Source organism: Bombus pyrosoma, linkage group LG5, assembly GCF_014825855.1.
Source record: "Bombus pyrosoma isolate SC7728 linkage group LG5, ASM1482585v1, whole genome shotgun sequence".
Classification (NCBI taxonomy): Eukaryota; Metazoa; Arthropoda; class Insecta; order Hymenoptera; family Apidae; genus Bombus; species Bombus pyrosoma.
Window position 1 is genome coordinate 10,334,719 of NC_057774.1, and position 20,554 is coordinate 10,355,272.

The window sequence follows — 20,554 nt, forward strand, 5'->3', positions numbered from 1 at the left end:
GGGCATACACTGTGACACCACTTCCTCGTTTCGAAAGTTTTTCACGTCGTCGCGCAATCTTCTTCATCTTCTCGAGAAGATAGTGACAGAGCCGCGCGAGGTGTAACGACGTCTCTTCGCGACGTCGTTGCTCGCTTCCAACGGACAGAAAGGGAAATTAATTGCGTCGATAGCACGCTTGAAATACGAGGTCCCTGCGTGAAAGAGCGTCAACGAGAAAAAGAGATACGTTTGCACGGCGTGGATCGCCGCGGATAGGAAGGGAAACGAGCAAAAGGCGGCGCGCAATTTACTACAAGCGGCACGACGACGGCTCGCAATACGCGACCGCGTTGGGAGAAACGCGACGGAGCCTTCGGCTATCCTTCTTTCAATATCTTTTTCCTTTTCTGTGCTCCGCTCCCGCTCCGTCCCTCGTCCAACCGCGTAATACTATGCACCTTATTAAGATGCAAATGTCATGTCAATTTCGCAATCCTAACGGGCTTCTTCGAGAATAGTACGCGCTGTTGTCTCGCTCGGTATAATGTCGACATGCCGCGGATAAATAATAGAACGGGCGAACGATTTAACGAGAATACTAGGCGATCGAGGATAAAGAAGAATCGCAGGCATTCATAAACTCGGTCTTCAAAAAAAAAAAAAAAAAAAAGAAGAAGAAAAAGAAAAAAAAAAGAAGGCGCGTAGTTTGTTTTCAAATCACATACACAACGCCGAAACAATGACGCAGCATGGAATCAACGCGAAGAACCAAGCTCGCTCCTTATCCTACCTTGCGGCCCAGGTTTAACTCTTATCGTTATCTGTGCGTATCCGTGGCTCGAGTCCGTTGCTACCGTGTTACCGACGCTCTATATTCGAACGTTACGACCTATCAGCTGATTTTTCCATCTGTGACGCGGCGCTCAATGAAATCGCGCGTAACCATTCGTACCCTCTCGAACGTTTAAAAAGCCACGGAGAACCGCGCTCGCACGGCGCTCCTCTGGAATAATTAGCCAGCCGTGCCAGGCAAGAGAAACCGAGGAGCGTTTCGTCGAAAGCAGAAGTGCAATTTTATGCAAAGATAACCCACGAACAGCGTGGCTATCTAGCTCTACGATATACATAGGCGTCGATATCCCTCAATCTAAATGTGCTGCATTCGTTTGCATCGACTAAACGCGCAAAGAACCACCAAGGCAACATTTTTATCGTTCGTACTGTCGGCCCGACTTAATCGCCTCCGCTTTGTTTTGCACCAGCCAACTATCCACGACTGTTCCGTGTGTTTGCGAAACCGTTCTATCGTTACCTATGAGAAACACCATCCTTTCCGTTTCTTTGCTACGGATCTTCGTTTTTCTAAGCACGGAAAATCGATAATTTATTCGCGACGACAAATCCATCGACGTACCAGAACGATTACCAACCACATACAATTACGGATGTATACGGCTGAACGTGCTTGAAGACCGATCTACGAACACCTTTCTCGTCGGCCTGGGCCAAGGAACGTAGATGGCGAAACGGTGTGTTTTTAAAAGGCCGAAATGATTTCGCGTATAGGTTCTCCGGTTACCTACGCGTGTGTCCTTGACAGGACTCGCCTCAGGTGAGTTACCAGAGTGAGAAACGTGGACGAAGACAGAAATAACCGAGGGAGAAAAACTAGGAACGAAGAGCGAGAAAGCAGGAGGAAAGGAGCATGCCGCGCGAACAACAACGTGAATACGAGTCTTCTTCCGGTTGGTTGGCCGTGGCAAACCACGAAGAACGCGGCCCTGAACGATCTTTCGCTCGATGCTCGTCGTCGACTGGCTCGCTGGAATTCCTAAAAATAAGTCCCAACGATGAGAGCCAGCGCTCTTTCGGACCCTAAACATCCCACGGGTTACATCCATGGCCGCGCAACGCTATTTCGTTGTCGGAGAGGAAAGGACGTGTCGAGAGAGTCGTGACTCATTTAGAGCGGCTTCAAATCTTTCTCCCTTTCTTTTTCTTCCTCTTTTCGGAGACCTAGGAGAGGTTACGTTTGAACATTCTCTCACGAGGCATCCGAGCGACGACGATGTCGTTGGATAGGATTGGGGAAACCAGGGGAGCGGACCGCCGTCTCTAGTTTTCGAATTACCAAGGGCGAGAGTATTTTGAAGTTCCGCGTTTGTTTCTACCTAGATTCGCTCGTGAAATTCGTCTATACCGATCTTAATTCTTTATGTTGTCCAACAAAGTTCGACTATTCTCGAGAAGCTTTAATTTAAAGGAAAACGATTATCCGATTTTCTACTGTTTTTTTTTTCTTTCGCACTCGGAACCAGACTGATTTATATCACGTTTTATAAAATTACCTACTATAAGATCGAGATTTGTAATTAATATTAAATTTTCCAAAACCGAACGAACTTCAAATATCGTAATTCTGTTATATAAAGTAGAAATTTAAAATGTAATAAATAAAATAGAGATAGATAGAAGGATAGAAACTTTAAGATAGAAATATACTTCACCAGGCTATCGATACGATGTCGATCGGATATTCAAAATATGAGTTGGAGATACGTACCTGTTTAGAGAAGACAGCGATGTCCTCGTTGAAGCTTTCTGACGAGCATACGTCACCGCCCGCGACGCCGGGTTCACGCGGCGTACACGTCGCCAGCTCGCACTTCTCGAAAATCAACGCAAGAAGCGGGAACAAGGGGTGTCTGTAACACAGCAAGAGAAAGCCACGGTGAGATAAATGCCTGCAACCTACCAATTCAACCAGAACTCAAGCAAATGTATTTCGTGAGAGGATTTCGAAGTATTAATTAACTCGATGACTGTCGACAAACTCGTTTCATTTCTCGAACGACCTTTTTTCTTCGTTTGAATACTCCTGGGCTTCGCTTTTCATTCGGTCGACTTTCTTTTGGTAAAAGGAAGGAACACGGAGATTGACATGTATTTAACGTCTAATAAATTTATCCGTAGAACGGAAAACGATATCTTTGATTAAAACGCGATTAAATACTATCGAAGATGCAGATAAGAGCCGCGAAAACAACGACGAAATGGTGAAAGCGGCGCTTACCGAACGCGTCACTAGATAAAAACAAAAAACGTGTTGTCCTCGGTGGCAAAAAATAGCTACAACTTCTGGAATACAAGTATTTCGTTGTGTAATAAAATAATAGAGATTAGAGTGCTTTTTCTGTTTATCTAAATTATTTACTTGCGATATCAGCGTAATAAACTGTACGCAAGCGTAATACACTAGCGATTAACACTACGCGGGTATAACTATCGACGACTAAGGTGAAAAATTTCTAACGAAGCACGTAAACGTATAGGAAAAAATACTTTATTTGCATACTTTATAGAAGCATCGCGAATATGCACAAGGATTTTCAAATCTTAAAATTTGTATACAAGAGTTACAAATCGATCGTAATATAAGTAATATAATGATAAAGAGAAACGTTTCACCTGTCACAGATATATCATTTTTTCTTTCTTTTTTAACAAGTTGAACAACATATTGAATTGGCAACTAAGTGATTGCGGATTTCGTCATTAGATCTTGTCATATGCAGAAACTACAGGCGACTAAAATTGTATCAACATCTTTAATTCCATCACACAGAAGTTTCCGATTATAGCAGGACTCGATTGGCAGGCCAATCAACGTTCACCAAAAAAAAATAACAATCGTTCGTTCGCGTTAAAGTCGTAAGGTGAATCCTTTCGCTGTCCGACGGCCAGCGTTCTTACGAGCGTCGTCCGATAAGTCCATCGACGTTTACACGTAGCTCGTGGCCGATTCACGTGGTTTTTCGCCAGGGGCGACGATATTTTTCTTCTCCCGACGACGCTTTTCTAATTGAGTGATTGCTCCGCGAGCAAACGAACGTCGCCGTCGCGCTCGTTGAAAGAAACCGAAGAAAAGAGAAAAGAGAATGGAAGAACGCGTCAATTAACGAAGGTGTTCGATCGACGTGTTGCCATAAAGTCTCGCCTTAGGTTTTCTATTTCGCGCCTTAATTATCCCGTTTCTTGTATCGACGCGATCGTGAACATCCGCCGCAAGTTGTACTTGCGCTAAACGCTTTTATTTCGAACCAAGGGGCGAAAAGAATATTTCCATGGTGTTCTCAAGCGTGTTGCGTACCGAGCGCGGTTACACCGCGGCATTAGGAGGATCACCGGATAAGATAAGATTAGTCGATGCTGGTGCAACCACACGTTGCAACCGGGGAGGGACCGAGCTCTTGATTTAAAGTGCGCGCAACACCAGTGTATCTGTATTAAAAAAAAAAAAAAAAAAAGAGAGAAGGAAAAAAAATAGAAACAGATATACCCGTGACGATTTACAGCCTTTCGGCTTATGATTTACAACGTATATGTAAATAGTTGATTGCAAGATCGAGCTTAAGGCAAGAAAGGCTTATTAGTATTTTTAAACGTAGCGCGTAATAAATGAACAAAGCGGAGGAAAAGGAAATGACCGCTGAGTTAGTCTAAGGATAATGCTACCTCGTTTGCTAAGTTATTGATGTGTGCGCTCGTAAATTATTTTTTTATTATTTTCTGTTCTTCTTTAATTACTACAATTCTTTCTGATTTGAAAAGACGGCGAGTTTCCTCGCGTCGTGTATATATCTTTCTTAATCAGGTATATAGCTATCAAAAACTATACAAGTATATAGGATATTATTTTCTAGATTATACGAATGGTTACTGTTCGATATCCTACCAGCAAGTAGAATTTCACAGAAGGCACGATACGGGCCCGCATTTCTTCCGAAAACCCTGACAACGTGCAGCAGCCTTAATCGCTCAATTATCGTGCTCTAATCGTCAAACAATTCCCAGCGGGAAACGAACAATTTCTCGGTGGTGCGCGGTCACAGGCAGAGGATAGCGAAGAGAAAAGAAAAAAGAGGAAGAGAAAAGGGAAAAGCACGAGAACGACCTTCTTCTCTTTCTTACCACCTTTCTTACCAACGAAAGAGAGATGAACGAATTTTTACGCGTCCTCGGGAGGTCTCGAGACGAATCGTCGACGAAACGGCTACACGGTGGAACCAAGATACGTGGTAGCACTATGGGCAGAGGCATTGTGTACGCATGGTAGCGGGTCGCGTCTCGCGGCGTGGCAGACATAAAACGAATCGGAACGAATTTCGACAAATTGACGCGGAGCCGCCGCGAGCAACGACTCTGCGAGCCGAGCCGAGCTGAACCGTCTAGCCGACAACAACAAAAAAAAAAAAAAAAAAAAAAAAAAAAAAAAAAAAAAAAAAAACGAGCTTCCCTCGTGCCCTCTTTCGTTCTCTTTTCTTCCGTCCACCACGAAGCCCTCCGTGTATTTTCAAACCACGGTCCCATCCTGTTTTTAATTCCAAACCGGAGAAAAAACAGAGAAAAACAGAAAGAGAGCAATCCCGCCATCACCCTCCTTCATTTTCTCTCCGTTTGTTGAATCGTTTTGCGTTTTCTATCGTACCCCGAAAGGTCGGTTTCTAGCATCCACCTATTAGCCTAATCGCAACGGGTACCAACAAAACGGCCGAACGAACACCGGTAAATCACGGAAGGAAAAGCAAAGTTAAAAGTTGGCTTGTCTCGGCCGTGTTTAATTATTGCGTAACATGTATCAACGGACCGTTAACGTCACTCGTGAAACAATGGAATTAAACTACGTGCGTGTTTATCGACGCCGAGGGAAAAGAGCGGCGTTCTTTTCGTCTCTGGAAGATCGTATCGATTTAATTATTGCCGCGTGGTCGAAGAAGCTCGCTCGGTTTTGCCATATTACGGATCCAACGATTAACGCGGTATTCCCGATTTATGATATCGTACATGCATAGGTATATGCATAAATACGTGGCTGCCGAACTTCCTAGGACCAGTCGTTTCCGTAATTGGAAGTTTGATCGTTGCACGATCGCAGAAGGGTGGGTATTATGAATTTTAATGAACCGTGAAGCAGGTCTACTTACAACGTGCTAATTAAAAGCGTAATTCTTAATACGAGACCGTGCCTGCGCTGTGCGTAATTGCTCAATAAACGTCTACTTTTGAATGCGTATTGGAAAAAAAAATATCGGGTTTCCACCTGTTATAAACGTACAACCTAACGAACACCGAAGCAGCGTAAAAAGGACCAACATAAACGATCACTTTCACCACATATATGGCCCGATCGTCACAGGTTCAATCTCGCCGCACCGATCAACCACAAATACCTAACAATAAAACCTACTCCTACTTTTAGCCGATCGAACAACGAGCCGTTTAACGGACAACAACCTTGGAACATCCGCGAACAATTACGCTTATACTCCAAAGCATAGAGATGACAAAGTAAAGGTACTAACCACTGTAACCGTGAAAAAAAAAGAAGAAGGAATTATAAAAGTAGCGTCCTCTTTTTTCGTACGGGGGAGAATTAAAAGCGGTTTCAGCAGGTTCTAAAAAGGGGCGTGCGGTTTGTCTTTCGTGCAATCAGGAAAACCGCCGCTATGAATGGAGGTGCACGCTTCTTAAGCGGTCGCGGTGCAGCAAAGTGCAACGTCGATGACAAATGACGGGTCGGAACGAGGTGTCAGAATGACGGAACCGCAGAACGTAATGATATGATTGTCCGTTGAACGCGGAGGATGTTTGCGGTTTTGTGGTTTCCGCCCTCGATTCCTAGTCCCCGCCGAACCCCCCTCCCCCTTTTGCCCTTGCCGACCCAGCCCTTTTTTTATACGCGGCCATCGGCAATTTCACGCTGTGATTCGACCAGTTACGATACACACTGTTCGGTGGTGCAGTGATTCCGGGATTCGTCAACATCGTGCTTTTTACGCCGACGTTTTTCTGTGAAACGTCTGTAACAGTGGTTAAGGCAGCATGATTATTATTAAGCGTGGCGAATCGCGCTATTAATTGGGCGTAAAAGTTGGATCCATGGAGGGGATCGCGCAGATTTCCTGTGGCAAATTAGAAGTTTCTTCGTTTGACGTTACATTCATTTCGAATTATTTTCAGTTCGTATCGTTTCATCCTATGGTTTTATCTCGCTACGAAGGAATTAAACTTGGGAAAGAATTGTTATTTGGTTTTACGGTGTTTTCCAGTGTATGAAACTGGTTAATAAAACATGTTATAATAAAACTGGTTGTTACAAAACATGTTAATACATGTAAACGTGTTAATTTGTTTAGAGAGGGTTGAGAATTCTATCGTTACGATATTCCAAACACTAGCTGGCCTTAAAGCTTTGGACGCGTGCAACGCGTGAGAAAACTGAATGGGAATATACGTATCCCAATGGTTTAGCATTCCTGCTCGTCGAGGAAAGTTTATCAACACGTATTAATCAACATCAACGGCGAATTGAAATATCGAAATGCAACCCTCGCAACACGGCAAAGCGAAGCGGCGGCAAACCGTCGCCGGTGAAAGCGAACTCCGTTTCGCATATCTGCTCTTGTGCGCTGATTTTATCGCGGCTTAAATAAAAACAACGGAAATGCGCGTCGCCGATAATAAGAGATAAAGGTGGCGGGTTGAAAATCAATCGCGATATTATATTTCCCGAAAACCGCGATCTTATTCAACGTGGTTCAACGAAATGTCCACAGGTGGTTTTTGCAGCTGTTTCCTTGCTCCCTCGAAGGAAACTGCTATCAAGCGTCGAACCTTCTCTGATCAAACACTATCGCTTGTCGGTATTTAAAATCGAATTTAAAATCGAGTTTAAACTCGATTTCAGAAACTAATGGCCCACATTTTTGTCTCTTCTATTCCTCTTAACTCTCCTGTATCTCACCGTTCGTTTTCGATCCTTTCCACCGCTGGTATCTACTGATATCAAACTGACAGACTTCCATGTAACCAAAATAGACGCAATAATTGCTAATAACCAAGTAAATAAATAAACGTGGATTTTGCCGAGCACGAAAAGTATTTTAACCGTTTGGCAAGGGAAAAAAGCCAGACACGTATGCTAGACACCGAAATAAAACGTCGGGATCCTGTTTTACCGGGTGGCTGTCTAACTGCAACGCGTGTGATGTAATCATAGAGGCGACGCGCACCGATCAATTCCATTAAACAGTGCATTAATATTCATTAGCCGCTCATCTGCTGAAACGTCACACTAATGCACTAATTATCGTCAATCAGAAAAATGGAATATTAAACAGGACCGCGGTGCCGTGCTTCGGCGTACGAAATCACGAAGCACTTTGAGCGAACATGGGACGGACAAACGCCAAACCTGTGTTCCGCCGTGTGCTGCCGAAGAGAGAGAACGAGAGATTTGCGTAAGACGTCTAATCCATAAATGACTCGGCCAATCATGCTCCTTGCATAAGGATCCGAGCCCAGCCGTGATTGGCAGATTCGCTTGTGCGTTACGTCTGCCTGCCACACTTACGTAAAACTCTTTCGTGCGATCGCCGTGCAGCCGTGTAAAATCATAGCAAAAATCGACGCTGGTTTCGAATGAATTTTTTGAACTTCTACTTTTTTATTCGCCGTTGATCCGTCCATGATAACATGCTCGACGAATAGAATTTTTGATAGAAATTTGATAGAAATTTCGTCGATCAGAGAATAGCAAAGGGAGAGTAGTTTGTTAGTTCGGCGCTATCAGGCGATCGCTTGTTCGAGTACAAACGAGTAAAAAACAATTCATTTATGTAATTGGAAATTACATGATTGGCGTTCAGGTTCGGATAAGATCCGATTGGCAAAGCGCATTTAATTGGGCATTAATAATTTATTTTAATAAATGGAAACAAGATGTTAGATTTACTATCTACCGTGAGGCATTAGATCTCTAATATCCTGTCGGAGAACGTACGTTAACGCGTCGTCGATTAGACGTTTTATCGTTAACTATAGCCGATAATTTGCATGGCGTATTCTCGCGTTAATCTCGAAAGGGTTAACCAATTGCTTTCCGCGACTTTACATCCTAAATCACCACTATTCTCTGCAATCTGGCGCTGTCCATCCAAAATAGACAGACTATCGAATAAGGCAACGATCCGGTCGCTGTCTTCGCAATGTCCAAATAAATCGTTCGCAATTTCCACGTCTAAACGAAGACAGAGACGAGTCGCGGTGGCGAATGAGAGCGGTATAGACGACAGAGGCAGGTCGATTTCACCTGAACGACTCAATCGGCTTGGACGAGAGTACACGATCAGTTTGTAAACACGAGTTTATCAACGAGCAAGGAAATGAACGGCTTAGAAGGGGCTAAACGCCGCCTCGTAACGGCCCTCAGAGACGGTTGCGAGAAAGCGCTGGAATCCATTCGGGATCGGCGGCCGGGGCACACGACGAGTGGACAAATTACAGGGTGCAGGAAATAATGAGGCTCCCGTTCTAGGATGTATACCAGAAATCGGGCCATCTCGCGGCTATAAATCACACGGAACACGGCCGAGCCGCTTCGTAAAACGGCCAATTGACGAGTTTCAGAGCCTGCTGGGAGCGTGGCACGAGGCACAGCCTCGAAACGCGTTTGCTCACCATATCCACCTTCCGCCATCGTTTCCCTCAATCACCTTTCACGCGTACATCCATGTTTTTTCTCTTTTTATTAATCTTCTCATTTATTTTTTGTTGAAATACGTCGATATATCGCCAGAGTTGAAGCGCAATCCATTAAGGTTGGCTATTATTTTTCTCAGCTGCGAGTCCAACGCGGTTGATACGAAAAAAAAAAAAAAAAAAATGGGAAATCATTCGACGGGAGAGTCGTAGAAAGCGTCTCTCGATACGAGCTGAAGCTAAAGTTATTTTACGCTGGCTTCCCAAAGTTGATATCGAGTACCTTTTATAAATCGTACTCTGTTACTTTCGTTACTTTCGTTTATCGACGTACTCGTTTCCACGTTTCTTATCCGCGAGATTTTAGATCGAGGGAAATCTTGAACTTTGAGATTCGGAGCAGCTTGGAATTTCACCGAGAGAATAGAAATTCACGTACGCGCATACCTTAGTAGGAACGTCGATTACTATATGCTGAATTATGTTATTACTGGAAAATCGGCTGGTGCGTATTGAAAACACGCGACTAGTTTGCCACGCGAACTATTAAATATTATTCGTAAATAATGCGAAAGGAATGCAGGATCGTAAGATAATTTCGCTGACGGTAAGAAGCAATATCGAAGAGAGAAAAGCGGACAGCATGGCGAAAGATGGAAAGTTGGACCTCGTTTGGCGAACGAAAAAGAACGACGCTGGCGCTGGATCCTCTGAATTTGGCTGGCTGGATCATGAATCATCGGTCGGGGACTCGTGTACGTGTGCACATTCGAAATTTATTTTATCCGTGTAGTCGAAGGAGGGGAGGAAAGTTCAATGGAAGAAGAACCTTCCACGACGCGACAAGAAACCCGAACGCGTTGAATATTAAAAGTTGACACCGGCACGAAGGTTTTGTTTCTTGATAGTAACACGCTGAGAAGCACACACGACAAGGAATATGCAAAGAGAAAGAGAGGAAGGGGAAGAAGGTGTTGCAATAAAGAAATAAACACGTAACGCGTCATGAATTTTCATGTAAGTCACGTGTCCATTACGATTTATCAAACCCCATTGTAACGCTGCATTCCTCCATGTCAGCCGATGTATAGCGAAATTACGAGCAGATTAATGCCGATAGGGGCGTATTAACACGAGTGCCGGCGTTAAACGGTCGCCTCCAAGTATTAACCGACCCCCTTCCGATAATCGATTTTTATTCGACCGATTTTAAACGCGCGTTTTAATTGCGCGACGCTCCAAGGTTCCTGCACGTCGATGGACTTTGAACTCTTATCGTTGCGATCGTACGCGATACCACTCTTCCTCGCTAGACGTTTTCAAATTGCCTGTAATTCTATCGATTGATAACGAAAATCCTTATCGAACGATAATTCAAGATTTTAGGTATTTATATACTTCTTTTTGGGAAGGACGGGGGGATTACAAAATCTTCTTTATTCTTTGACAACACGAGACTTTTCGGGGCGAGTTACTAAGACAAGCCAATGAATGAGCTTGCAAAATGATCGATAGATCGCAAATTTGTATGTTTATAAGAAATTTAAAGATGTAGAAAATGTACATAGACAGTACATAGATTGCAAATAATAGACAAAGATAAAAATAACTGTGTAAAATATCCGAGGTAACGTAAACGAAACGAATTCCTACTTGGATCCTACTTTTCTATTCGTTTCCATAAAAATATCAATTTGCGTAAAAATCCACAGTCTGCTGGTAGATCGTACTGTCCGAGAGGTTCTTAATTTTAATAGCAAAATGTACGATGTATGTGTAACTTTTCGGAAATCGTGTGATTACTCTAAATGCTCTAAATGATTAATTTCTTCCTTTTTACCTATACCTATAAACGCGTCTACGTGTTGGTACTTAACGTTAGTACGTTAACTTAACGATTCGTACATGTTACAGCATAATTGTTCGGTTTCTACATGTTCGCCGTTCTTCTTTCATTACACTTTTATACTTATGTGCCTTCTACTTGTCCAAGCAACGAAGATTATTATATCCCGTAAGCATCTTTTTCATATTACTTACGCACATTATTGCATCTAGCCATACGTGTGACAGAACTATACGTATCAGTCAAACACACCGTTGCGTGTATTATCCTTGAACGTTATACGTAATTCGTTAACTCGCCTGTTATTATACTCTATACTATATGGTTAGATTTCATCATTGCGACCGCAATACACCTTGTCATTTGTTCTTACAGTTCGTTTCACAATTCTATATCTCGCGAAAAACTAAAAAAAAAAAAAAAAAAAAGGAAGTATAAATATTCGAGACTGAGAAGAGTCATTTTCACTTTACACTCTTTTTACTCTATTTGATTACCATCTAGCCTCGATAAAAGTAAATAAAAAATCACTACTTAATTGTTATTTGCTCTCCGTATTCCATTTTATTCCATTTGAGAAATGAAAACACCGATGATACACATAAAAGAACAAAAAGTTTCGTCTACTCGTCGCTTGGAATTAACTCACCATGCTCTTTGTATTTTACTATCCTGGATCTTACGACAGATAGAGAAAGTGGACGATAACAATGATAGCAATATTCGTCGCTTACCGTCTGTATTTTCTAATTGTATTTCGCTATTCCGTGATACTAACGAAAGGAGGAATAACGAGAATAAAAATCTTCAATCTTCGAGGAAAAGAGATAGGAGGATGAGGAGACGAGAGAAGGAAAACAGAGATTAAAGAGGCGAACTCACCCATAAATCGCGTCCTTGTCGCGTTTGTGGACATCGGGTACCGCAGATGCTGCAGCCGCGGCTGCCGCCGCGAGAACGTGTTGGGGTGGTTGCGGCGGGGGCGGTGGATACTGTGGATGTGCAGGTCCCATACTTCCGAGGTGTGGACTGTGATGGAGACCCGGTACACCTCGGGCGCTCCCGTGCGGATCGTACAGCCCTGCGCCACCTCCGCCACCTCCGCCCTCGAGGTAACTCCCGTGCAGCCCGCCGTCGTCATACTGAAACCACCAGAAAGCGAGAACAAAAAAATTAGTACGAATTATCGATCGTATGTATTCGCGTATACATACGTGTATATATATGTATGTGTGTGTGTATGAATATTCGTATATGTATATACGTAAACGCGCAACGCAGTGCTCGTAATTAACGCGAGACCCACACACACCTTGACTACTGGCAGATGTTCGAGGCGACCGAAAAAAATTACATCGGCCAAACAATATCGACCAGAAGGAAATTTACCATCGTTCTTAACTCGAGTGAATCGTTTCACGCGTTACGAGGTTAAAACAGGCGACGCTCGGTTTCATTCAGCTCGAAAAACTTGTTAATCGAACGTAATTACGAGACTAGTTGGTATCACGTGCTCGCGCAGTTTAAAACAGCCTTCGCACGCTGATACATATTGCTCTTATTGACTTCTCTCTGGTTTCACGAGGTTTCCAGAAACTATACATCGGAATTAGATGTCGTTCGTTAGCTCGATGTAGCAGTACTTCGATAACCGACCGTTTCTATCCCGATCGATTCTTAGAATTGATCTCGCGCAACGACACTCCTATATATTTTACTTCCATTTAATAGAAAACAGAGACACACAGCGCAATTAACTATTCCTGTCCGATTGAATTCATGTATCGGAACGCGAACCTCTGTTGGTTAATCATAAATGTATGCAGGCTACGTTATGTATCGGTAGATTTTACCTGACGCTATGATATAGAAATAGGAAAGAAAGAATATGCCGAAATTTGTTTTCACCCGTTAGACGACTGTGACCACAGATTGGAAAATTATACATCGGAAAGTTATATTTCAAGCGAATATGAAGCATCAAGCAGCCATGCACATTTCAACGTATTGACCGTATGCGAACGACAAATCCTAAACAATAGAGAGGAAGCAATAAATTTCTACTATTATATAAACTACTTATTTTGACGATGACTAAAACTAAGTAGAAGCTTACTATACTCGAGATTTCCATGTCACCTGCGATAACCGAGCGCCCGCGATAAAGTAGCCCCCTCGTAGTCAATTAAAGATGTACTACACACTCGTTGCTCCATCGACGTAAGTAATTTTTACTACCGATACATCGATACCATTCCATCCGAACGTAATCGTGCAACTATCGCAGGATCGATAGAAATGGACGATGGTACTGCGGGGCACGTATCATCGTGTGCAGATCGTTTAATACACTCAGCGACTGTTTCTGTTTCGTCGGAAGCGCGTACGCGAGCTTTGAAATAGCACTTCGCGGAAGCGGCTACTCCTCTATTATCAGCCATCGTTATTATCCCGCCTTAGCGGCTCGCGATAATCGCGATAAGTTGGCGCAGATTAAGATATCGAGATGAACGTAAGCGAACGTTGCAACGAAAAACGAGCGACGTTATTTGTTAATACGCTTTTAATTAGCGAGGACACGAACGAGCAGCAACAACGAGACACCTTTATCTCTGGCTTATCCGAGCAACGCTCGACGTTGATACGGTTTTACGAAACTTTCGATTCGACGAGTGTCAGCGACGAATAATCGAAGAATAAAGTGGAATGTCACAGGTTAAGGCGGTCGTAAACTTTAACGAACCGGATCCATCGATTTCGCGCTATTAATGCATTAAATATAGAGAAGAGTCGACCGTCCTTGTTCCGAGTGGCATAGCCGTGGAATGCCGGTTGTTGCGAGCAAAAATAGGCGGAATTTATTTCCGCTCTTCGCGAGACAACCGTCGTCAAACGGGGAGGTGTACGCGCAATCGAAAATACACCGGGTTACAGAAATACCGAGGGGGACACACTTGAGAATTTATTGCGAAACCTCTTCTGCGTTTCTGTCTGCGTCTTTTTTTACTCTTCTTTTTATTCTCCTTACATCTATCTATTTTATTACGTTTTTTCCCCTTCTCTTTTAGCTTATCATCGGACTGGACGTAAGTAGAATATACGTAAGTAGAATGAGTAATCAATATTGATGGACCAAGAAGAGAGGTGATAGAGTAGGGGATAGTACAAGATGGCTAGAAAGCGAAAGCAACGCACGATCAAGCAATTCGAGGTGCAAGTGGAATGAGTGGAGCGAACCTTTGGACGATAGCGACGCGCGTGAAATATGAATTTCGTAAGCGTGCGTGGTACGTGGCGTGTGCGGAATCGTTGAAATTTGATCGAGTGGAAGGCGCTTCGCTGGAATCGTATTTTGAGAGGAATTCGCGGAGAAAATTAAGACATGGCGAGATCGGGACGTTAGCATGAATTAAAGATTCCGTTCGCTAAAATAAATTAACGATCAAATAAATCAAAGGGAATTTAGAAACCTGGCCGCTGAAACGTAATGGAGCTTCCAGAAGTCGGAGTCGATTACGGGGAAGATCAGCGTTGAACGTTAAACGGAGAATCGTGCGAGGGAATTACTTAACTTGCCAGTAAATGACGTGCTCTTCGAGCGCAAAAAAATCGAGGAAGTTTCTGAATATCGGCAAACGAGCTTGTACGAGAAACGAACGAGAAACGAACGTGAAACGGACGAAACAGCGAAACGTCGGCCAGCCAGTTTCCTCGAGTTTGTATCGAAGATATCTCGATCGTGCAACGATCAGGAACAAGGAAGCCAATGATTTTTCTTGACTCGTCGCGGCATGTACCTTGTCACGATATCGCGGAAACGAAAGCAAGGCGATTATTATCGCTAATTACGTGGCTCGACCGTCAAGTTTGAGAGCTGGTAATTTCGCGACGGAAAGAAAAACGACGAAATAAAGGAAGAAAGGAAAGAAGAAGACGAAGAAGAAGATGGAAAAGAAGAGAGAAGGAAGGTTCTTCGGCTATCGTGATTTCCAAAGGAATATGGTTTACACGGTAAATCGCGAATCTTTGATCGCAAAAATTTGATTGGCAAAAATGACTAGTACTGTCGAATGTCGAATGTGTTACAGACCGGAGTACAAAGTATTTGGTGCAGCACGGAACGAGCCATCTGATTTCACCGCATTATCGTACCGGTTTGCGATCGAGTGGAGCAAACTCGAAACGATATTTCCTTAGTTCCCTGACCTTAAAAGTTCCCTTAGGTTCATTTTTCATATAGGAGGAACAGAGTGATACGTACGATATACTTTGATATTTCCATTCGTAAGGAGAATTCCTACGCGTACTATGTCACAGATGCATGATTTATCCATCTTCGAAGATGGATTTTTTAATCAAAGTTATTAAGATACGCATAATTACTACCGTCGTTGATCGTAAAATGTTACGAGGACTCTGTTAGCAGCACCAAGAATGCTCGTTTCATAAAGGAAACTACATAAAATATATGAGGAAAACGAATCTGAATCGATGTACACGTAGCTTTCCGTTCTGGCCGAAATTCATGAAATACGGCAAGCCGCAAAGGAAACTGAATTCGATCGCCAGAAAAGGATAAAGAAAAAACGGCCAACGTCTAATAATTCAGCACAGAGAGTAGAGCTATGAAGATATCACTAGTGGATCGCGTAGAATATCTTAAACGGGAGAGAGAGCAAGAACGCGAGAGGACGCGGTAACTTGGAGCCTTGATCGCAATGGAGCAATACCGGGTTCCACGATTTTATTTCCTACTTGAACAACTTGAAAGATAGTACAACTTTTTAGCTAAATTACCCGCCGTTACGATCAACGCTCGTTCCTTCATTCTTTTCCTAATAAAATTGAAACGATAATTTCTCGGTTGGCGATTGTTAGCGTGAGAGAAAAAAAAAAACGCTGCGAGTCGATTCGCCACTCGACATGCAGAAGTTTATCTGGCGTTAACGTAGATATGTTTTCGCGCGGTAATTCCGCCGATGTAAAACGACGCTGAATGCCTGCAGGCGAATTATTTGGCATGAATTTCCACGGTGCGCAGCTGCAGCCGCGATGAAATATTCATAACGCGATTGAAGAGCTTACTTTTCTGAGCCGCGCTCGATTCGACAAATGCGCATAGCGGGAAATTTTAACGATATTCGATAAGAGAGGTAGAAAAATAAGAAAATAAGACGAGTTATTGCAAATAGGTAAAGGCTGCCCGATGCTCGTTATTAGTGCACTACGTTTGCGTTGCGACAGCGTTGATTGAGGACAGGCATTTGCATATTTCTTTGTTTCCCGGATCAAAACGTCTTTCGAGGGTGACGTAATTTTCTTAGTACACAGACGACTATCGCGTACCTATATCTAAACGCTAGAATCTCTATAAACGCATGTTACAGTAAGTAGATATTATTAAAATATCTAAAAATATGATCGAAGAAATACATCAAAGAATACTTGCGTCGTTAGTCCCTGATAGACGGAAGAACACCGGGAACGCGAAACAGCATAATAAACTAACATATCATACGCATTACATATTAGGAAACTCGATGAAACATTTAGAAGCACGAAGAGATACCCGAGTACGTTAGATTCCCGAGAAATTCTAAAAAATTGGATTGGAAACGTAGAGACGATTTCACCGCAGGAATCTATCAAAAGAATATCACGTACACCAACGAATAACGTTAATATAGGGTGCGTGTGGTTAAAAATTCGACAAAGATAACAAAACGTAAGGTACTTGAAATTCCTAAGAAATTCGGGACGAACGATCCCTCTTACGTTCAAGAATCATCGGACAGGATTTCACCGCTGGAATTTAGGAAGAAAACATCGCGTACACCTAAGAACGTCATACACCGCTGTATCGTACGCGTAACGTTATTAAGTTTGATCGAAATTTATAAATACGAGAAACCGGCGAATATTGACAGGTAAGGAAATAGATGATACGTTAGAAAGTAGATACCGAGATACATTTATTTATTTTTATAGAATGGAAGCAGACACGTTAGCGGATACATAAGGAATTGCGAAAATCGACTGGTTTCGACTGGCAAACACATCGAGCATGGAATTCGCGTTAGAACGGTCGATTCGAGGCATACGAAACCGATCGATCGGATCGACCGGTTCGAGGATTCACCGTGGTCCGAGAAACGTGGCTCATTTGCAAGCGGATAGGTCAAGGCGAGTGTGCTTAAACGCCACGGTATAAATCACCGGGGACGAAGCAAGGGGGCGAGCAGGGGCACGACGCGGAAGACGCGTGTGCACCCTCTCTTTCACGATCAATACGGTGAACACGCGCGCGCGCGGCTGCTCGCGATTATAGACACGACCGGAAATATAAATCGACGAAAATCCATCGGGAATGGCGGATCACCCAGCCGGAGGACCCAGAAAATTAGCCGGTGATCGACGAGCAGCCGCCGGCGAATTTTTCGAACCGACGAGGTAAACACCAATAACCCGATCGCGGTCCTTCTTCCTCTTACTTCCCTCGCCCTTCGCTCTCTATGGTTTCATACCCTTCGCGTGGAAATCAATTTGAAAATGGCATAAACGCGCCGCCAAGAAATATCGAAGCCATTCCCATTTCGCTATTAATCTCGTATGGCCGTGAAAAAAAATGTTGATCGCCAGTAAGCGGAGGGATTTGGAGAACTTTGGATAATAACGCGACGCCGCACCAAGCTTTTTCCAGTGTACTCGCTGTTTACGTTCGATTATTCGATTATTTCGATATTTCTGTTCGCGAAAATGTTGCGCTTTCGAGTTTGTGCGCGATAAAAAGGCTCAACAATAAGAAGAAAAAATAATTCGTGGAAACGAACGTTAAACTTTGAACTTAACATTTTAATGACGGGTTAAAAATGTATTTTTAGTTACGTTAGAAATTCGTAGAAGATAATTGCTGTTTCCATAAATACGTTTTCGTGTCAATAATAAATTAGAGTATTATACATATGGTTACGATATCAATAACCATTATCGGTAAGCATTACGTACGCGCTATGAAATTGTCGATAATACGAAAATGCAAGAAAGAAAAGTTTGTCCGACCGAAAATGTTTGCCACGCTGCTGAAGTTTAGTCAGAATTGAAAAAAGATAAAAACGGGTTCCGTTGGACGGAAATATTTCGAAAGGTGGTCTCGTATGGTGTGCTGGTGTCCTATATTAACGTGCAGGCTACCCTGCGGGTCGTCGACACGACATGAGCTTACAGGCTTAGTTGCAATGCTTGTATAAACTTCTGGCCGACGCTAATGCGATGAAACGTAATGTAAAATAGATATTCGAACGCCTCGGAGAAGTGGCTGTAGTTCGCGACGATGATGGCGCGGTGGATTAATCGAATCACGGCCGATGAGCGAGGTTTTCCAACGCTTTTACTACTTCCACCGATCCGACTTAAATTTGATTCGTCCTCCGATCGCGCGAAGAAATGAAAACGACCACTAAACGTACGATCTTCAAAACTCTCGATAATTGAATCTAATGCTTTCGTCGCGCACAACAGGATTATTCGTAGGAATCTTAAAAATCGAGAGGTTTGCAAGTTGCGAATACTCGCGACGTAGCCCAACCTTGGAACGCGCGGCGAAACGACAGATTTCAGAGCGCGATCGTTCGGGCAATTTGCTCGAATCGATAGCCACGTTCCACGAGTAAATCGATTATTAATCGCGCCACGCTCTCGGCGAAATTTATACGGGGCCAGAAACCAGTTGTGAATAGAGCCTAAAGGACGCGGTTATCGAGTACGCTTGGCTCGCAGAAACATGGCTGAGATTCCAGGACGGAGAAAGAAGTCGTGAGGAGAGGAGGGAGGCGAGGAGAAAGAAAAAGAGAGAGAGAGAGAGAGAGAGAGAGAGAGAGAGAGAGAGAGAGAGAAAGGGCCCGGCGACTGTTCGTTACTTTCTGATTGATGTCGACATTTGGAAAACATTGCGACGTACAAGCACGCATCGGGACAACGCCATGTGCCTCGCCTATCTTAAGGGCGCATCGTGCATCGTCCGCTTTATCGTCCGCTCTTTTTCGACGAGCTCGTCGATTTTAGCCCTCGAACCGCTCCAAGACTCGCCGATACCACCACTACGACCCTGCTGGACGAAACTGCGCTTAGATTAAAACGTCTTACGAAGATGCTCGAAATAATTGGAAGCGCGAAGCAGTACGGTGAATTGAAAATCGATTGATCGAGCTTTTTGTCTTTGTCGCAGAGACGTTGGTCTTTTTCTCTGCGGAATACGCGCAGATACGTACTTGAGAATTGAATAATTATTTGTAAAAAAAAAAAAAAAAAAGGAAAAAAGAAGCGTACGATGCGCTTTCTCCGACGATACCGTTTAGACAATTAAGCAAAATATCTAAATTTTTATATGCGTATTTCATGGCAATAAAGACTGGCTTAAATATTCTATAAATTATGAACGCTTCAAATTTCAAGAATACCGTCTGTAATGAAAAGATTGCAGAATAAAAGTGGAGCAATTTCGTCTCGCTTTGAGATAGCAATGGAAGCATGTCTATCTCGCAACGAAGATTGTAGCATAATGAAAAAAAAAAAAAAAAAAAAAAAAAAAAAAAAAAAAAAAAAAAAAAAAAAAAAAAAAAAGAAAAGAAAAGAAAAGAAAAAAAATATGGCTGATTACTCGAAAGTAATCGGTACCTACGATTAAGAAACGTTGACGTATATCAAGTACAGAACTGAAATTGAGAATGAAGCAAGAACTGGATTAGAATTACAAGCAGGTACAGGTAGAATTCGAAGGAAGGGGCATTATTCAAGCTGACGCCCGTTGATGTTTAGAACCGAACATGCTACCGAACGCAATATTCTTAATTTTCCCGCGACCTGAATACTTTTTCGACGGTGAAAACAAACGACAGGACGGTGTATACATCTGCTGGAATATTTTCGGGCATCTCGAGCAACACACATGGAAGCGGACGATATTTAGAGACCCCCACTAAATTTCACTGGGAAATAACCAGTCAGGCGACAGAAATCCCTCGATAACTTTCTTTTTCAACAGCCGAACGTTTTCCTCCGACCCGTATATACCGTTACCAGAAGGGGGTCCCCGTCGAAAAACCTACAGAAACCTGGCGAAAAAAGAAAAAAGGAGGGCAAAAAAAATATCGCCTGGTCGAGGGCAGGGAATGGAACGCGCGAGAAATC

The 20,554-nt window shown here is 43.2% G+C and overlaps 1 protein-coding gene across 5 annotated transcripts in view; it reads right to left on the minus strand.

The window, feature by feature from the left end:
• Positions 1 to 20,554, minus strand: part of LOC122567954 (homeobox protein homothorax) — a 499,979-nt gene that overhangs the window by 472,734 nt on the left and 6,691 nt on the right. For all 5 annotated transcript variants that reach the window (XM_043727144.1, XM_043727142.1, XM_043727145.1 and 2 more), the window contains exons 2-3: positions 12,251 to 12,510; positions 2,546 to 2,687 (exon numbers count right to left, since the gene is read on the minus strand). In XM_043727144.1, coding sequence (XP_043583079.1) covers positions 2,546 to 2,687; positions 12,251 to 12,510 — 402 coding nt within the window. The remainder of the gene's footprint in view (positions 1 to 2,545; positions 2,688 to 12,250; positions 12,511 to 20,554) is intronic.